Source organism: Naegleria gruberi (assembly GCF_000004985.1).
Source record: "Naegleria gruberi genomic scaffold NAEGRscaffold_78, whole genome shotgun sequence".
Lineage (NCBI taxonomy): Eukaryota > Heterolobosea > Eutetramitea > Acrasida > Naegleriidae > Naegleria > Naegleria gruberi.
In genome coordinates, this window is record NW_003163249.1 from 42279 (window position 1) to 61086 (window position 18808).

The 18808-nt window shown below is 33.7% G+C and overlaps 4 protein-coding genes across 4 annotated transcripts; 2 read left to right on the forward strand and 2 right to left on the reverse strand.

The window, feature by feature from the left end:
• Window positions 1-8: 8 nt before the first annotated feature.
• On the forward strand, window positions 9-7392 carry NAEGRDRAFT_82025 (uncharacterized protein; the record flags this gene model as incomplete). The annotated part of the gene is made up of 1 exon (XM_002669736.1): window positions 9-7392. One exon carries the CDS (start codon window positions 9-11, stop codon window positions 7344-7346), a length of 7338 nt encoding a protein of 2445 aa, XP_002669782.1. The 3' UTR covers window positions 7347-7392.
• NAEGRDRAFT_59841 (uncharacterized protein) lies at window positions 7391-13247 on the reverse strand (the record flags this gene model as incomplete). Its single annotated transcript, XM_002669780.1, has 4 exons — window positions 7391-7432; window positions 7585-8816; window positions 9095-9762; window positions 10081-13247. The coding sequence occupies 4 exons, from the start codon at window positions 13245-13247 to the stop codon at window positions 7391-7393; spliced, it is 5109 nt and encodes a 1702-aa protein (XP_002669826.1).
• A 944-nt stretch (window positions 13248-14191) lies between these two features.
• NAEGRDRAFT_82028 (uncharacterized protein) lies at window positions 14192-15676 on the reverse strand (the record flags this gene model as incomplete). Its single annotated transcript, XM_002669781.1, has 1 exon — window positions 14192-15676. The coding sequence occupies one exon, from the start codon at window positions 15674-15676 to the stop codon at window positions 14210-14212; it is 1467 nt and encodes a 488-aa protein (XP_002669827.1). The 3' UTR covers window positions 14192-14209.
• A 456-nt stretch (window positions 15677-16132) lies between these two features.
• Window positions 16133-18666, forward strand: NAEGRDRAFT_82029 (uncharacterized protein; the record flags this gene model as incomplete). Its single annotated transcript, XM_002669737.1, has 4 exons — window positions 16133-16592; window positions 16716-16844; window positions 16901-17179; window positions 17231-18666. 4 exons carry the CDS (start codon window positions 16133-16135, stop codon window positions 18664-18666), a joined length of 2304 nt encoding a protein of 767 aa, XP_002669783.1.
• Between the last annotated feature and the right edge of the window lie 142 nt (window positions 18667-18808).

Consider the following 18808-nt stretch of genomic DNA (forward strand, 5'->3'; position numbering starts at 1 on the left):
TTTAAAAAATGTCTAAAGAGAACGATGACTTGGACTTTCTTGCCGATGACTATGATCAACCATCACAGTCCCCAAGAACAACATCAACCCGTCGATTATCTACAAGACCTCGTGTCGTCCTCAAGAAAACCTCCAATTCATCATCAAATTCGACAAGTGGCAGAAGAGACAGCATCAACTCTAATGATGAATTAACTTTAGATCAAATACAATCACCACCTTCTTCTTCATCATCAGCTACTACTTCACCACAATCAATTTCCTCTCCTCCAGAGCCAACATCAATCAACCCAACAAGAAGTGGCAGCAGTAAAATAATAATTGGCTCCAAGATACAAAAACCAATCAATAACAATAATTCAACAACAACAAACAAACCAAGTCTCATTACTGAAAGCTCCAGTAAAGTTCAAACTAAAAAGTTTATGAGTAATTTATTGAAAAGTGTTCAGACCACACAAAATAATTCATCTCAACCTTCCTCTCCAACCAATGAATCTCAACAACAACAACAATTGAATGGATCTGGTGGAGTTGCTACTGCTACTACTGCCAATGCTAATAATTCCGAAGGTATTGTTATTGATGAAGCAGAAGAGAAGAGAAGAGATTTTGATGAATTGATGATGAAATCCTCAAAGAGACAACAACAACAATTATTCAGTGATAATGATAAGAAACAAATTACATTGGATAAACTTGAGAGTTTGATGCAAACATTGGATAGACATGATAGAGTGCCACTGTTGGATGAAAATATTAATATTGTTGATTTGTATAGTAGTGATCCATCTCAGATTGATGCAAAACAGGGAATTATCAAATCAAATCCTCCACTCTTTCAGAAACATGATCAACCATTAGATATTGACTTGTTTGAGGAGATTACAAGTTTCAGTACCATTCAGAGAAGATATCTTTCACAAGATGAAATGGTTAAAGGTGATTTCAAGACAAGTCATGAATTCCAATTGAAACCAACTGTTGGAAATTTATCAAGTGCAGTTGATGAAGTGAGAGAATTTGTAAAGAAAGAGAAGGAACGTCATCAAATCATGATGGGTGGTGAAGAAAAATCAACACAAAATGAATCTTCTTCATCTCTAACTGGTGGTGGTGTGCCTGGAGCCAGTTCTTCCTCATCTGATTTGAAATCAAATTTAGAAAAACAAGTTGAACATGAATCACATATGGAAAAAGCTAAGAAAATTTTCAGAAAGATTGAATATCGACATGTTTTCAAAGATTTAGTTAATAGATTGGTTATGGAAAAGATTGGTATTCCTACAATTTTACGTGTCAATTCAAAATTTATTGCAGTTGGTACATCGAATGGTCTCATTGTTTTATATCACAGAAAGACTGAAAATCGTTTGGCAATTTTGGGTTCCATTCAAAATGAAGAAATTACAAATTTGAGTGGTGGAAAAGTTGTTAGACCTATTCAAGTTACTGCTCTCGATTTTGGTTCTAAAATGACATTACCTTATGAAGAGTTTAGTGCCAAATCAGAACAAGATTTATTAATGTTATATTATAGAATTTCAACTGATCAAGATGATTATACTGTTAATGCTACAACTGGAGGTGATAAGCAACAAGATGAAGAAAATATTGAAGTATTGAGTCAAACTTCACGTGTACTTGTCAGTGGTCATTCAGATGGTTCTATTAACATTTGGAATTTATCAACATTTAAACCTGTCAAACCACTTAAGGGATATTTCACAAAACCTGTTCAGAAAATTGTAAATTTACACAAAACTAGCAAGCAATATAATGCCATTGAATTTTTGGCAGTTGATACAAGTGGTAGAATGAAACTTTTCAATGTGAGAAAGATTATGTTTGCTTACTATGTTGATGTTCAACCTATTTTATGGGCAAACATTCCAAAAGAAATGACTTCCTTCAAGTCAACCAATAATTTAGAAAGTGAAAATGGTGAATCCAATTCTTCTCAATTAATTGCTAGTAGTATGACTCCAGAACAACAATTAAAGATGAAAGAATTAGAAAAGAGACAACAACAAGAAAAGATTCTTTCCACCTTTTCAGAATTCCAAGTATTACCAAAATCAGAGGGTAGACATCCATTGGATAGATTTGTTTTGGCTGCTGTTGCTACTGAAAGTGAAGTTACCATTCACTCTGTTAAGCCATCAAGTAGACAAATTGCAACACTTTACAATAATAGTGTTTTAGATATGGCTAGTGGTGCTGCTTCATCTGCAGGTTCATTCATGAGAAAGAAGATTACTCCAAAGATTGCATGGAAAGCAAGTCAAATGGTTGATGGTGATCATAGAGGATTAACTGTTTCTCTCAATGATCAAACTAATCCTTATTTGGCAGTTGCTTGGGGCAACAGAATTGCATTCTATCATGTTGAAGTTCAACAACCTTCATCCTTCTTTAATTTCATGTTTGGAGGTAATTCTAACAGTGCTTCAACCAATGGTCAAGCTAACATCAATGGAACACAAAATGGTTCTTCTCAAAATGGTAATTCAAATGCCAATACACCAAATGGATCATCAAATATGAATGTTAATATGGGAGGAAGTGATTTGCCAAATATTTACTTTGCTTCTGAAATGTTTGTTCCATTCAATATTGAACATATTCACTGGTTGACTGACGATTTATTCATCGTATTGGACTCCAAACAAAGCAAGATGCTATTGATTGATAGAAAATTGGAAAGCTCAACCAATTGGATAGAAGAAGTTAATTGTAAAGATTTAATGTTGGACTATATCTCTGATCCAATGATGAACATTCCAAATAATTTGAAAAAGAAATATGGTTTACAATATGGTGGTGGTTTTACAAGAGGTAGCTTTGATGTTTCTGCATTCCAATATATTGAAATCTTACGTCACTCTTCAATTACTCCACAAAGCTTGAAGCATTCCATGTATAATTCTTCAGATAGTGATGATACTGTCAGTATTCCAAGTACAACTCACTCATTTGCATCCGAAATGTATAGAGCTAGCTATGGAGGTGGTGGCATTGTTACTGTCAAACATCGTAGTCCAACTATTTACATGTTGGGCGCTTCCGAGTTGAGAGCTATGCGTTGCTTGTCTTGGGATGAAAGAGTTGTTGCTCTTCAAACTATTGGAGAGTATGAAGAAGCTTTGAATATGTCTGTTGAAATGTTCAACGATCCAACCTCTATTGGTGCTCTTGTTGGGCTTCCAAACAAGGAAGAAATTCAAAGACATCAAGCTGTTAGTGCACTCATTTCTTCTATCCTTGTTGATTACAGAGATACAAAATTGCATCAACTTCAACTTGATAATGGTTTAACTCATCAAAAAGTGGAAAGTTTAGTTCAAGTTGCCAGAAATTGTTTACAAAGAGCAATTGAAATTAACGATATTGAATTGATTGAAGGAACTTTCATGTCTTTTGAACATTATGGTTGCGAACACATTTTCTTCCAATTGTTGGTTGAAGAGCTTATTTTGAACGGTGCCCTATCAAGAATGATGACAATTGACTCTAAGAAAGCTTCATATGACTTTATTCAATCTCAATTCATGAAGATCAAGGATTTGTACACATCAGATGCTGATCCAGAGAAGGGTGAAAAGGGGTTGATTGATCTTTCAAGATATATCAAGTATCACAACAATATTGATAACGAAATAGCATACGATTCCAGTTCAATTCATCCACTTTCTCCAAAGGTCAGATTCGAAAGACTCGAAAGTATTATTCTCAATCTGGATATTTCCAAATTGCAAATTGAATATGAAATTTTCTTGGAATTGAATGAAAAGTGCAAGAGATACAACTTGTACAGAATGCATATTTATTCAAACTGTGTATTGAACTCTGATTTCATCACACCAGTTAGAGATTATTTGGAAGACATTACAATCTCTGATTTGTCTACTGTTGAAACAAAGGAAAAGGCAGATGCAATTTTGGAATACTTTAAGAATATCGTCACAAAGGGAACAATCTTTACTGATGCTTATCACATTACCGATGTTGAAGTATTGAAGAAGGTTAAACGTTTGATTGTTGACTTTTTGTTTGAACAAACAAGAGTTGTCAGAATGTCGTCTAACTCACAAGAAAAACACAAGAATAATGGAATTGCTATGTTGAATTTGGAAAAATTGATCAAGTACAATCCAAAGGAAACATTTGATGTATTGAAATTATACTTTGAAGAAATTGCTGTCGAAGGATCAACTGTTACCTCACCATTTTATACCACATTCCCAAGACCAATCAAGAACCCACTTACAAAGGAAGAAAAGGGAAGTATTTTGGAAGAATTTATTGTTACATCCTTTGCTGATTGTGTCAATGAGGGAACTGGTTCCAACATGTCACTTCGTAAATGGGTTCCAAAGTTGAACCGTGAAGAATTGATTGAGGCAATGAAGAGTTACATTCTTGATCCTCCACAAGGTGAATTAGATATTGAAATTGATAGTCCAACCTTCACATTGAGAGAAAAGAAATACTTGTACGAATTTTTGGGAGAAATGATTGCCAGAAATATTTTGGCAGAAGACAAGGGTCAAATTAAGAGAATTTACACTCACTTGTGTCATGACAATGTATTTACCTCTGATGAAACCAAAGAGTTGCTGAAACAATTCAAGGAGCACGAAAAGGCATCCACTGAAACAAAGAAGGGTAAATCACTCCACTTGACAGAACAAGCAAGACAAGAAAGTGTTGAAAGAATTATGAAGCAAACATCATATCTCAATGAGAGAAAGGAATATTTGATCAAAGAATATGATTTCAAACGTCACAGACAAAATATTTTGATGAAAATTCTTGAAAAACTTGAAAGTTCCAATGAGCAAACCATCTCAACTATTCTTGTTCGTTTGATTGACTATGCCCAAGAAAATAACTGTTATCAAGCTGCTGTATATTTGAATAGAAAGAAGAAAGATTACAAAGCTGTTATTAAGAATTATATTGATGATCTCAAATTGAAGAAAGCAATCGGTCATAGTCAACTTGACACACCTGTATTCAGTTATATTTCTGAATTGGCAAATGATTCTGAAGTTATTACTATTAGTATTCATGATGCTATTTTGGACCATTTCCTTGATTTGATGAAAGCTGACAGTGAAGAAATGACATTACTCATTGTGAAATACTTCCCAACTCTCCATCCTCAAGTTTTGAATACTCTCATCACTTCAAGCATCAAACACATTGAAGATGAAAGACTCTTATTCAATTACTTGTCAAAGATTATTAATATTTATGAAGGAAATAATGATTTGATTGACGTTAAGGCCAACACTAGTTCTAGTACAATGTCTCAATTCTTTACAAGCATGACAAGAACAAAGATTGATGTTGATATGGAATTACAATATCAATACATTAGATTATTATGTAAATTTGAACCACACAAAGTTTGTGATTGGTTACAAACTCATCAATTCCCAGGTGAGAAGGCAGAAGAAATTTTAGAATATTGTAGAAATATTCCAGATGCTGTTAGTTTCCTCCTTGAAAGAAATGGTGAAGTTATGGAAGCTCTTAACATTGTTTTGAAGAATATTTCAAGAGAAACAAGTATTTTGGAAGAAACTCTTTCGAATATTTCTAAAAAGTTTGATCCAGAAAATATTAGATTCTCCAAATATAGACATGTTAAAGATATCAAAGAGAGAACAAGACTTCAAAAGGGTGTTACTTATACAGATGCTGAAGAACAAGCAGAACAAAAGGGTATCAAATTCTTTAATGTAGAACGTATTCTTGGTTTGGTTGACTTGGAAGAAATTCCACTTGATGTCTATTTGGAAGCAAGAAGAAAAGTCTTAGATGGACGTGGATTACTTCCAAATACTTCTAATGTAGATAAGGATGATGCTAGTGTACACTCAGTAAATCCTCTCCATTATGGTTTGGATGAGGAATTCATTGGACGTGGATCAATCTTCCTCCAAGTTGAAGATTTGCCAGAATCTAAAAAGATTCGTAAGGAATTAGCTGTTGCTATTTCAATGTGTAAGAGAAATACTACAAGAAAGACAGTTGATGAAAAGCAAGTCAAGCAATTGTGGTTCAAATTATTGGATCAATTCAATCTTCCATTCAGTGAATATTTCAAATCTTACAAACTTGGTATTGAAGATTCATCAGTTTCAATGAAGAGAGATGATGAAGGTGGTGAAGGAGAAAGACTTCAAGCCAATGAAGAAACCGATGTTGAACAATTGAAATCCAAGATTGAAAAAACCAGAGAAGCAAGAAAAACAAAGGAAAATGAATTGCTTGAAAAGGAAAAGGAGCTCTCTGAATGTGTCGATGAAGAAGAAAGAAAGGGACTTCAAAAGACGGTTGAAAATTCAAAGAAATATATTGCTCAGCAGATTAAGAAAGAAAAAACAATTCAAAAGCAAATTCAAGACATTCGTGATAAGAGCAAGATGGAAAAGGAGAAATCTAATCAAATGCACAATTTAGCCAAGTTGTGGCTCCAATTATTGGAATTCAAATTATTGAGAGTTGTTGTCTTGTCAGCTATTGGCAGTTTACCAATTCCTGAAATTTTGAAGAAATTAACCAAGGAAAATGCCAAATCAGATTTCTCAATGTACAGACAAATTTTACTTCATTTACTTGACAAGTACAAGTATGATTTGAAATTGTTACAAAATGCCAACAATGTGGTTGAGGAAGACACTTTCACATTGAGCAAGAAATTCACTGACAGATTAATGAGAGGATTATGTCCAACCGTTCCAAAATGTATGCTCACTGATACATTACTTACACCTGAAGTAGATGACAATGAAGATGAAGAAAAGACCAACTCAAAGAAGGGAAGAAGAGAAAAGAAGTTTGATGTTATCAGATTATTTGATACTGGATATGGTTATAGATTATCTGCTCTTGGTAATGTGACACGTTGTCCAACTACAACCACCTCTGTAAAGAAGAAGAAATTCGAAGTTGAAAAGACAAAATCAATTACAGAAGTTAAAAAGATCACTAACGAATTGTCAAGACTTTCACAAGTTGAATCTCAAGTCAAGAAGAAGCCAACTATGAAACTTTACAGAACTGCTCTCAAGGAATCTCAAATGGTTCGTTCTTCTACAAAGAAAGCTGGATCACTCGATTTGGTGTTCAGTGGACTTGACAGACCATTACTTCCTCCTATTGCCGAAGAGTTGACCAATATGGTTCCTAATTTGTTTACTACCACAACATCTAGAGATATTTCTGCTTCCAATGTTGAGACTAATGTTGAAAATTCAATCGTTTTTGAAGGAAGATATGTTTCACAAGAACAAATTATTGACTCTTTACTTGACAATGCCATTCAATTCTAAAATAATATTCAAAAATTGTAAAACAAACATAAACATCTTAATTTTTAATAGAAGTAATGAGTTTTGTAAGAGTTTTGTTTGCAAATCTGAAAAGTGATAGAGCAAATGGATGTAAGAATTCATTCTCATTGTCGTTAACTGGAATTTTCAAAAGTCCACTCTCGGCATGGTAATATTGTTTTGTTCTATCAGTAATTCTTTTCATTAATTCTTCTGCATCAACCCAAGAAAGATCAACCTTTTCAGTAAAAGGAACAGAGCTATCAATTATTGATCTTTCTTGAATTTCTTCGCTGGTAAGATACTCGAGCTCAGTAATAAATAAATTATACTTTCCATTTTCGAAATAATATCCCTCGGAGGTTGACAATTTGTCATAAATGTTGCCAAAAGCAGCCTTCGTTTCTTCGTAAAATTCTCTTGCAGCTGTTTCTGCAGAGTTGGTATCAGCCTTTTCCCTCTTTCCACCGAATTCTGACCATGTAAACATTTGCTTGGCAATCTTGTATGGACTCAAACCTTTCTCAAAATTGATATTAGGATTTACATCGCCCTTTCCTCCTCTATTTTCTTTTCCAAGAAGGAAATAAACTTTTCCTTGGTGGATAGAATATGCAATAACACCTGCTGACTTATAATTTTGTTCAACTACAGGATCTCTTTCAATAATATCAGTACTTTCTTGATTGGCTGCAATATCATAATGTGGTGAGTAGACTGGTTGAGTTGGATAGAATGAAGGATAATAACTGTAATAATTTGGCATTGGTGGATAATATCCTGCAGCTGGAGCATAAACATTATGTTCTCCTGGTATAACTTCAACATAGTATGGGTAATAATAGACAGGTGGTTCTGGTTGATATGGATATCCATAAACTGGTTGTGGAACATTCTCATGTTCAACATAGTTTTCTTCATTTTGATAGTTGGAACCTTGTTTAAACATTTTTGTCAAATTTCTTTGACGGGATTGTAAAATCTGCTTGATAAATTCATCTGAGGAATTAGCATTATCTATTCTCTCTTTATGATCGCAATCTCTACATTGAATAGTGAAAAATGTAAAATCATCTAAACGTTCAATTAATTGTTCTTCTTGATATTCTGTCAACTCATCAACATTATTATCATCTTTGAATTCTTGTAATATTCTTTGTTGTTGATCATGATCCACAACTATTGGATTGGTTGTCTTGATCGACTTACAACTTGGACATACCATGTAATTTGAAATATATGATTGTAAAACTTGATCAATTAGTTTTGACATTTGATTTTCTTCGTTCATAGAGATGGTTCCTCCATTCAATGTTTTAACTTTTACATCTTTTTCTTCATATTTTCCATTATTTTCTGTGAGTTCCTTTTTAACTTCAGAAATATGTTCATGAAGAATATATCCAATTTCATCATTTACATCAAAAAAGCATGTCTTTTCTGTTTTGAATCCGATATATTTCATAAGATCTTTGAAATTCAAATAAATATAAAATTATTATGAAACAACTTACATTGAGCTCTTCTATTCATTAAATTGGCAATTTCTGCCATATTAATAATTGATGTCTTTTTCATTGTCAACTCTTGTTCAGCCTGACCCTCGGAATCTAAACACTTGTATTTTACAACTTGTGAAAAGTTTACAGTAGAAACTTTTGACCTAATCTTCTTTAATAATTGTCTATGTGTTGGAGATTTAGACTCCTGATTATTAACATGAATTTCCTTGTTTGTAGATAATGTACCCTTCTTCTTTCTATCGACGAAATTTTGTTGTTGTTGACCAGCAGTACTTCCTCTCAATGATCCAGCCTTTGAATTGGTACCACCCACTATTGTAGTAGTAGAATTGTATTGATTATTCTTTGAGGTAGAAGATGATGATGATGAAACAGAGGAGGAACGTGATGTTGATTGTTGCTTATTTTTTTTGGAGGCTTGTTTTTGATTGTTATTGTTGTTGTTGTTGGTGTGATGATTGGAAGAAGAAGAGGCTGATGCTGATGAATGGTTATTTGATGATTTGTTATTGTTGTTGTTATTACCATTTGAAGGATGGTTAGATCCCTTTGAATGATGAGCAGCATGATTAGTATTGTTGCCATTGTTATTACTTCTTGTGGATAATGGAAGTGAAGAGTTATTGATTGAATCATTGTGTGGTTGTTGTTGTTGATCGGCAGCAGTAACACTTCCATTATTGTGATGATTGTGCATCGCTATTGATGAACCATTGTTGTTGCTATTATTGTTAACACTGGAAGTAGCAGTCGTAGTGGTTGTGGTAGATAATGATGAAGAGGAGGACTTGTTTTTTCTCTTACGTCTATTCTTCTTTGAAGGACTTGTTGCTCCTCCATTGGTAGAAGAATTAGAATCAATACTTGTAGTAGATGTTGATGATTGTAACATTCTTTGGTGTCAAATAGAATTTGATCATCAAATAGTCTGTTGTGATTGATCAATTCGTCACGTAAATTGTGTACACACGACTGTAAACAAATGACAAGGGATGAAAGGATAAAACTAATTTGAAAATTTGTGAATTGTAACAAACAAGGAATGTGTGTAAAGTTGTTGAATATCAATCAATGCACAAACTCTTCACAGCAATGAAGAGAGATTGATGAGATCAATTTTTTTCTTTAAAAATAGGTGAAAAGTGCAAATTTGTTGATTTGAAAAAGTATGGCGCCACTTTACAAAAATTGAATTGTGAAAGATCTTTTACTTTTTCTTTCTCTTCTTCTTGTCGTTATGTTTCTTCTTGTTTGATGCTGATGATGAGGTAGTAGTAGTTGATGGACGTATTGGAAAAGTATATGGTATCTGACCATTGATTTTCCACATGAGAGGAATATAGGGCATTATTTGGGTTTCTGTTATTGCTCCATGCTTCTCATAGTCTGAGTGAAGATCATAGTAGAATTTCTGTGGTAGCCCTCTCGGAATGTGGTCAGGAGTTGATTTCCTGTATTCAACAAGCAAATGAACCAAGGACTCATTAGGCATCTTTTGAATTAAAAATCTGTAGTCCTTCAAGTTGAACTTTTGGAAGAGGGTGATCAATTTAGTCACTTCTGTTAGAATTCCATAAACCATTTGTACAGATAATTGAGGTTGGAAACCAATATTGGACCCTCCAAGCACAGCCAGTGAGGATAAGTTTGAGGTTAACATATTGGACCAATATCTTTCATTTTCTTCTTCTTCATCTTCATTGCTTGGAAGAATGTCTTTGATTCTTTTGAATTCAGTTCTGCAAACTCTGTTCTGGGCTACATCGACACGAGTGAGTACAGCTGCAGAAGCTGGCCTCATGAAAACAACAGACCACCACTTGGCAAGTTCACTCTGTGTAGATAACTCTAAACCTTTTTCAGTTTGATATTCCAATTTGGTCATTAGCTTGATAGCAGTTGGCCTATCCGTTTTTACATCCATATTAGCTCCATCGAGTTTGGTTCTGATCAACAATTTCAAATTTGCAAGTGTAAACAAATTGTAAGTTATTGGCTCTCCATCTCTGTGTAAGAGTTCATATTGTGAATAACTATCATTCTCATTGTATTCAGCCTTAGAAATGAGTGGATTGCAAGGTATGTGTATGAGTGGTTCCTTCAATGCAAGTGTCTTAATTGTGTATTTGTAATAAATTTGATTGTTATCTCTGAGAGTCCAGGCCTTTTTAATCATGGGCTTGTCAATAAATACTGTGAACTGTGATTCATCTGATTTTGGCTTGGCAATGACAGGTAAGCACCACTCCTCAGAAAATGTTGGGCCTAGTGTGTTGATCATTGCAGTGAGAGCACTGCTAGCACAAACGAAATCAATATCTGTGCATTGAGGAAGGATGGATTGTAAAATGATAGGATCCTCGCTTACATTTGGAAGAATACGATGATGATAAAGGTTGGCTGTTGGTGTACTCTTCTTTTTTGATTCCTCAAATGGATTATATACATTTTCTGTAGGTGGAACAATTAATTCTTGTGTTTGATCTTCTAAATTATTTGGATTTAAAGATGGATCATTAACTTGGTAAACATTTGTTCCTATTGGGAATTTAGGAAGCTTTACAGGCTTGGAAGGTGTTTGTGTCTCAGATTCCTCATTGTTATCTTCATCAGCTGAGGCAACATCTTCATCTTGTGCCTGGTATAATATTTGATTTCTGTGGAATTGGAAATATTTATCTGTGGTCTGATAAATGAGTTTTGAAAATCGAAGAATAGGGTCAGCAAATGAATTTCCAAGGGCTTGCTTGGTTTGTTGGAGTTGAGCAATACCAAGTGTTTGCCAAAGTTCAAAATGTCTTGGTAGGGCTCCAGTATTTTCCAAACTGGTTGCATTTGTGGGTAAAATTCTTTCAAATTTTCTCTTCTTTTTCATCTTGTCCACTTGATCAGAAATATATGGATCAATAAAAAAGTATCTAGTTTGTCTATTATTCCAAGCATCGTCAAATAGAGCTTTTCTAAAGGCAGCTTGCTCTTCCTCAACAACTTTCTTTAATTTGAAAAAGTATGCAGATGGAGGTGAAACCTGTTTTGAAAGGGCATTCTGATTTTGGAATAATTTAAATTGTTTGAGTCCCTTCATGTAAATATCTTGGTCATTCTCATCCAAACTTGATACTTTGCCTAGGTGAAAGAGTGGATTCTTTTCAGGTTGAAGAGGTTTCTTCTTTTGCTTCTTCTCTTTCTTGTTCTTTTGTGATTTGGATGAATTAGAATTTGGCTGTTGTGATTGGGGTTGTTGAGCAGGAGTATAGCTATCAATAATAGGATTAGATTCTTCGGCACTATTTTCTTTCTTCTTTTCCTTTTTCTTTCGTTTCCTTTTCTTTGAATTACTTTCTTCCACTTTCTCTGCAACAATAGGTTGAATAGTTTGCTGAGTTTTTAGATTGAAAACAAGAGGTGCTGGAGGAGGTTTCGTCCTTGCAAGAAGTGGAATAAGTGGATTATACTCAATAATTTGATTCATATCTTTTTCTTCTACTGGTTTAGTTTCAGTAATAATTGTTTGAAATACCGGTTGGCTTGAGATAACCTCCTTATTTGGAGTATTCTGTTCTGTAACTATTTTCAAGGGAACAGATTCTCTTTCAGTTGGCTCTAATGGTGGAATAATTCTAGTTTGCTCTGAAAGAGTTTCAATTCTATTCTCCTGATTATTAGATACTATTGGTGTTAGTTCATCTTGAACTGAATCAAGCCCTCCGATTTCATAATTGTCATCTATCATGTATAAATTCTCTGGTTCCTCCTCACTATCGGAATCTTGTGATGAAAAATCAACTCTTTCTTGTTGTTTAATATTAGTAATATCACTCCTTTCCTCATCAGTTATTAAAGTATGAACAAGTTCTTGTTCCTGAACGATTTCCTTCTTCTTTAATAAATCTTTAGAATATTCGAAAAGCCTTTCCAATTGTTGCTTTCTATCTGGTTTTAAAGAAGGCTCTATTGAGAAATGTTTCAACAATTTACTTTCCATGTTTGGTGTTACATCTTCAATATAGTTATGCTCCTGACTATAATTCATCCAATGAAATAAATATTTAGAATTTGATGCACTCGAAGCTGTTGAATAATTTCTTGTTAATCTTTTAATTGGTTCCACATTCGGTAAATCAGACAATGATTTTAAATAATCAAAGTCAACCTCATAATTTTCAACATTTTCCAATTTTTCCTCGTTACTATTAGAATTAAATCCGTTAATTGTTCTTCTAATACTTTCGCTTGGTATTTCCAAATTTGCTGGCAAAGGAGAGAGTACTCTTCTTCCTTCATTCATTAGTTTAAATTCACTAGAAATTTCCTCTAAATTAATTATCATCTCTCCATTATCTTCCGTTCTATGATTTGCTTCATCCTGACTCATCATGGAGCATGTCTATTGTTTTATTTTTTTGTGAAGTTTTTTGCTTCATCTTCAATTTTAGGATTTGCTTTTTGGAGAGTTGTTTGATGATTCCAAACAAAAATCACTAGTAATAGTAAATAGATGATGTTGTGAAAAGTTTGGTAGCTTCAGTATGTTAAATAATTGAAACCACTCGAAGAACTCGAAGAATCATTAAAGTACATCCGTACTTGATGTTGAAATGTTTTTTTCATTTTCTTCTTTATTCCATTAGACCTTTTACAATCACAACCTTACCTGTCAAATCTGATGATTTCAGTAACTCTTCATTGAAATTAGACCTTTAAAATACATTCTAGCAAACTTAATGCCAACACTTTCATTTATGAATTTGGCTTGTTCTATAGAGTCATTAATGGATTTTCAAAATCTAGTCTGCTTCGTTTGATCATTTTTTTGACAGTTTTCTTCGTCATACAATTATTAAGAAATAATCAAAGTGGTTGCCCTTCTTATAGTTTCCTGTGATTTCTCGCTCTGTTAAATAATAAAAACCACTTTTGAAAAACTCTCAAATTGACTAACACACATTTCCTCTCAATGCTAAATGCACAACAATAACAGAGGTTAACTAAAAAACACAGAAAATAAGGAAAAAAAAGACTACAGCACCACAGGTTCCCAAGTTGTCTCCAACCTCAGTACTGATGTGGCTCGACGATGCTTAACTTCTCAAATCGGACGGGATGAGGTGCATTCATCGTGATATGGCCGTAGCCATTTATTTCCTTAATGCGATGAATAAAAAGAAGTTTGTGACACAAAACAAGAAAACATGAACTTATCAAGCTTGTTACAGCTACACAATACTCTCGGTTTGTCAAATTCTTCAAAAACTGGCTTGTCCTGAGCTGAATTGCAAAGATTGGGAGCAGTAAATTGAAAAATTAATTTGGTGTTTGGTTGAAGAGGAATGAAATAATTTATTCATCATAGTCTTCATCTTCTTCATCTTCATCGTTGGAGTAAACTTCATCTTCGTCATCTTCATCAAAGGTTGGAATCTGCTCGGGAGTTGTGTTATTTTGTAAAGATTTCAAACCCTCCAAATCATGCAAGTAAATGGAAAGCAGTTCATCATTAGCCTCAATACATGAGTTGTGGTTTGGATTACTCGAGTTGATTGTTTTCACAGAAGGCATTGTAAAGCATTGAGATTGTGAAAATGGACAAATGTACTTCTTGTCAATGAATTCTTCATACTTGTTTTCCTTATTCTTGACAGCTCTAGATTCGTCATCATCTTCATCGTTTCTGTTAGAGTTCATTAGGGGTGAGCGAATTTGTACTGTTCCAGCTTCCTTCTTCTTGTTAAATAAGGTGTATTCATTGTAAGGACCTGGAGCATTTAGGAAAATGATAGTGTCTCTTTTTGAAAGAGAATCAGACCACATGGTCAAGTACTTTCTTGTCTTGAGTTTAAAGTGTTCTTCTTGCATTCTACGAATTTGACTACCAACGGACTTGGCTCTCTTACTTTGATCTTTGGAAACTTGTCTTTTTCCTTGCTTTTTTCTAGTGACATACTTGTGGAAAGTTTTGTGTACAGTGGCGACCATTGGCTCTGCATTCTTTTGCTTTCTTCCATTTTTCTGGAACACACAACCACTGAAAGAACCACCATGACAGAAAATAACACAAAATCCCTTCTCCAAAAAGTGATTCTTCAAATCTCTCAAAAAGAATTGGAAATCGTGATGATAATTCAAAGACATGATCATCTTGATACGATCTGTTGAATTTTCAAACACTTCTCTCAGCTCAGTGTCCATTCTCTGGTTGATTGAATGATTTTTACAATCTTCATAAATATACTTGAAAATTTCATAATAAATCTTGAAACATGAAATAAATAGTGGAATTTGTGTATCAACTTGCAAAACAATTTTTGTCTGATTTACGCCTGAAATTGAATGAAACTTGCAAGGAATCTTCAAAAGTAATGATGATGTTGAACAGAGTGGATTCTTACCATAGAAGGAATTTTCAACACCTTCCTTCATCAATTCATATAATTGATGATGAGCAGATACTAATTCATACCATTGCTTGTTCACCAGAATTAATGAAAGTAATTCTTCAGATATTTTCTTTTCGGAAGCCTTTTTCTTCTTCTTTTTCTTTTTTACTTCCACTTCATTATCATCATAAATTGAAAAATCCATCAAATATAATAATATATGATTAATCACTCTCCGATTATGAGACAAAATTAAACCCTTTTCTTTACGTTCTTCCATAAACATGAATGTTTTTTGTGAGGGAGATTGATCAAAATCCTCATCATCATCGTCCTTGTATTTGATCCTCTCTCGCATCAGAGTAAATTGTTTACGGTCATAGGTTTTATTCACTCGATCGACAAAATTTGATAAATGTTCAAAACTCATTTTTTTAAATTTGTTTTTTGAAATGTAAAAATAGAAAACTCTCAAGATTATCCTTGAAATTGAAATAAATGTTAAAGTATTTTTAGATATTCATGTTCACTTCTAAAGTTGAACTCTTCATTTCCAATTGGAATAAAATTATAGAAATCATAAATTCCAGGTTCTAATAACATTTAACATTTGGTCAACCATGTTTGACATGAGTTTCATCTTCACAATTTAATTATAATGTGTTTCAATATTAACATTATAATTCGTTAAATTGCTTCTTGTTAGAATGAAATTAAAACTGTTCTTTATTAGTGCTGATATGTTCCTGCTGTAAGAAAAGGTCGAGCTATTTATTTTTAACAATAACAGTCATTATAATCAATTGCGTCCAAATAATCTATTGGACAGGCAAAATTAAACTCAACGAAAGTAGACTATTGAACGGAGCCATCTTTAAAAAAAAATATGAAGTTATCCTCAAGATATTCTCTTGCCATTGCCTTGGCAACGATTCTTGCCGTCTGTTTGACATGTTCTTGGTCACTTCGTGCAGTTCACGCCTCTCGTCAACCTATTCGTTACGAAGCTTTCCAAGAATTATTCGAACCTACTTCTGATGCTTGGTCAAACGAAGCATTTATGGTAGAAATGGCTTCACATCCATCCTTTGATGCTCATTTAGATAACGTTCTTGCTGATTTACAAGATTTTGAATTTGATATCGAGTCAGATGATGCCATTCTCGAATACATGTCAACTTTATCTGATTCACAAGCTAGAGCTGAATGGAGAAGATTTAGAAGAGCTTTTAGAAGAGTTGGAAGAGCTTTCAGAAAGGTAGCAAGAGGTGTTGTAAAGGTTGTTAAAAAGTATGGAGCTATTATTGCACCAATTGCTTTGACAATTGCTACTGGTGGTCTTGGTGGTAAGTTTATTATTGTTATTGTTATTGGAGGATTGATTCAAATTTTGAATATTGAATTTTAAAATAACCTTCCTTCTCATTGGATTGTTAATAATTCTGTCAATTACTATTTTTGGAATATAGCTCCTTCTTTGGCTGGAAGTTTGGGAAGTATTGGAAGTACTGTTGCAAAGGGAGCTGCCATGTTGGCTAAAGTTTCTTCTATTGCTTCAAAGGCTAACATGGTCATTGGTGGACTCAATGCTGTTACAGGTTTGTTATCTTTAATTTTCTTTTTATGGTAACAATTGAAACATTTTGAAAATTAGGTGGTAAATCTAAACTCCTCAACAAGCTTTCCAATTTTTCCAATAAGGTTACCAATGTTTTGGGTAAGGGTGGTATGATCTTGAATGCAGGTGGTTCTATTGCTAAGGGACTTTCTGGATTGAGTAATTTGAGTGTTAAGGGAATTGCTGCTCAACTCAAACCAGGAAATTTATTCAAGGGAGCTACATTGTTGGAGAAGGGTACAAACTTTTTGAACAAGGCCTCTGGATTTATTAAGAAGGGACAAGAAATTACCTCCTCATTGAATAACTTGACAGGTAAGTATTTTAATTGATTATTTCTTATGTAACGTTGATGATGTGTTATAGGTGGTAAAATCAAGGCACTTAATAAGATTTCTTCAGGTTTAGACAAGGCCCAAAAGATTGCCGGAATTGGATCTGGAGCTTTGAATGGATTGGGTAAAGGATTGGATTCTCTCAAGAATTTGAAGAATTTTAAGAATATTGATATGAAGAAGTTGTTAACTTCTGAAAATATCAAGAAGGGTTTAGGTAAACTTGATTCCACTATTGGAAAGACTAAGGATATCCTTTCCAGTGTTAATGAAGTCACTGGTGGAAAGAGCAAAAAATTGAACAAGATTATTAATGCTCTCGATAAGACTCAAAATATTGTTTCTGTTGGTTCAAACGCAGTTGACAGAATTAAAGGTATTAAGAATTCAATTGCTGATTTGAAGAATTTCCAAAGCTCAAAGATTAAGGATCTCTTCACCAATGAAGGAATTCAAAAGGCATTGGGTAAGCTCGATAATTCCTTGGGTAAAGGAAAAGATTTCCTCCAACAAGTCAATGCAATTAATGGTGGAAAGAGTAAGACTTTAAATAAGTTAATTCAAAAATTAGAAAAGGGTCAACAAGCAGTTGCTATTGGAAGTACTGCTGCTAAAAGATATGAAGGAATCAAATCATCAATTGAGAAATTATCCAACATGAAGTCAGGTGATTTGAAGAATCTCTTGAATTTTGAAAATGTTCAAACTGGTTTGGGAAAGGCCAAGAATGCTATGGCTAACGCTGAAGATTTTGTTTCTCAACTCAATACATTCACTAATGGAAGAAGTAAGACTTTGGTTTCCCTTGTTGAAAAGTTAAAGAAGGGTCAAAAAGTCACATCTGTCACATCTAAAATTTTAGATGGAGCCAAGGGTATTAAGGGAAGTCTTGAACAATTGAAGAATCTCAAGAAGGAAGACATGCAAAAGGTATTAGATGCTGAACATCTTCAAGGAGTTTTGAACAGAGTTGCTGGTGCCTTCTCAAAGGGAGAAAATATTGTCTCTGAATTGAACGAAATTTCCAATGGAAAGAATAAGAATCTTGCCAAGTTATTACAATCCTTGAGAAAGGGTCAAATGATTGCCAATACAGCCTCATCTGGTGTTGGTACTTATAAGAGCGCTAAGAATTCAATTGAAGAAATGAAGAAACTCAAAGGAAAGAATTTGGAAGAAATCTTAAAATCAGACGAATTGAATGAAGTTATTGATTCATGGAGAGGAACCATTAAACAAGGAAAGGAATTTACTTCTCAATTTAAGGAATTGAAGAATGAATTAAAGAAGAAAGAAACTCCAATTGAAGATGAACCAGCTCCTGTAGATGATGCTCAAGGAGAACCATCCAATGAAGAACCAGTTGATAGTGCACAAGGAGAACCAGATCAATCATCACCAGTTGAAGAACCAGTTGATAACAATGAAGAACCAGCTGATTTTGATCCATCTACTGCTATGGGATAAATAAAATGTTTTTACTTTTGTAAAGTATTTTAACAAGTTTAGTCAACTTGAAAAACATTACCTTCCAAATCATACACAATGGATTGATTTCGATGATAGGCCGAGAACTGAATTTTTATTATACTATGATCAACTGGGTTAA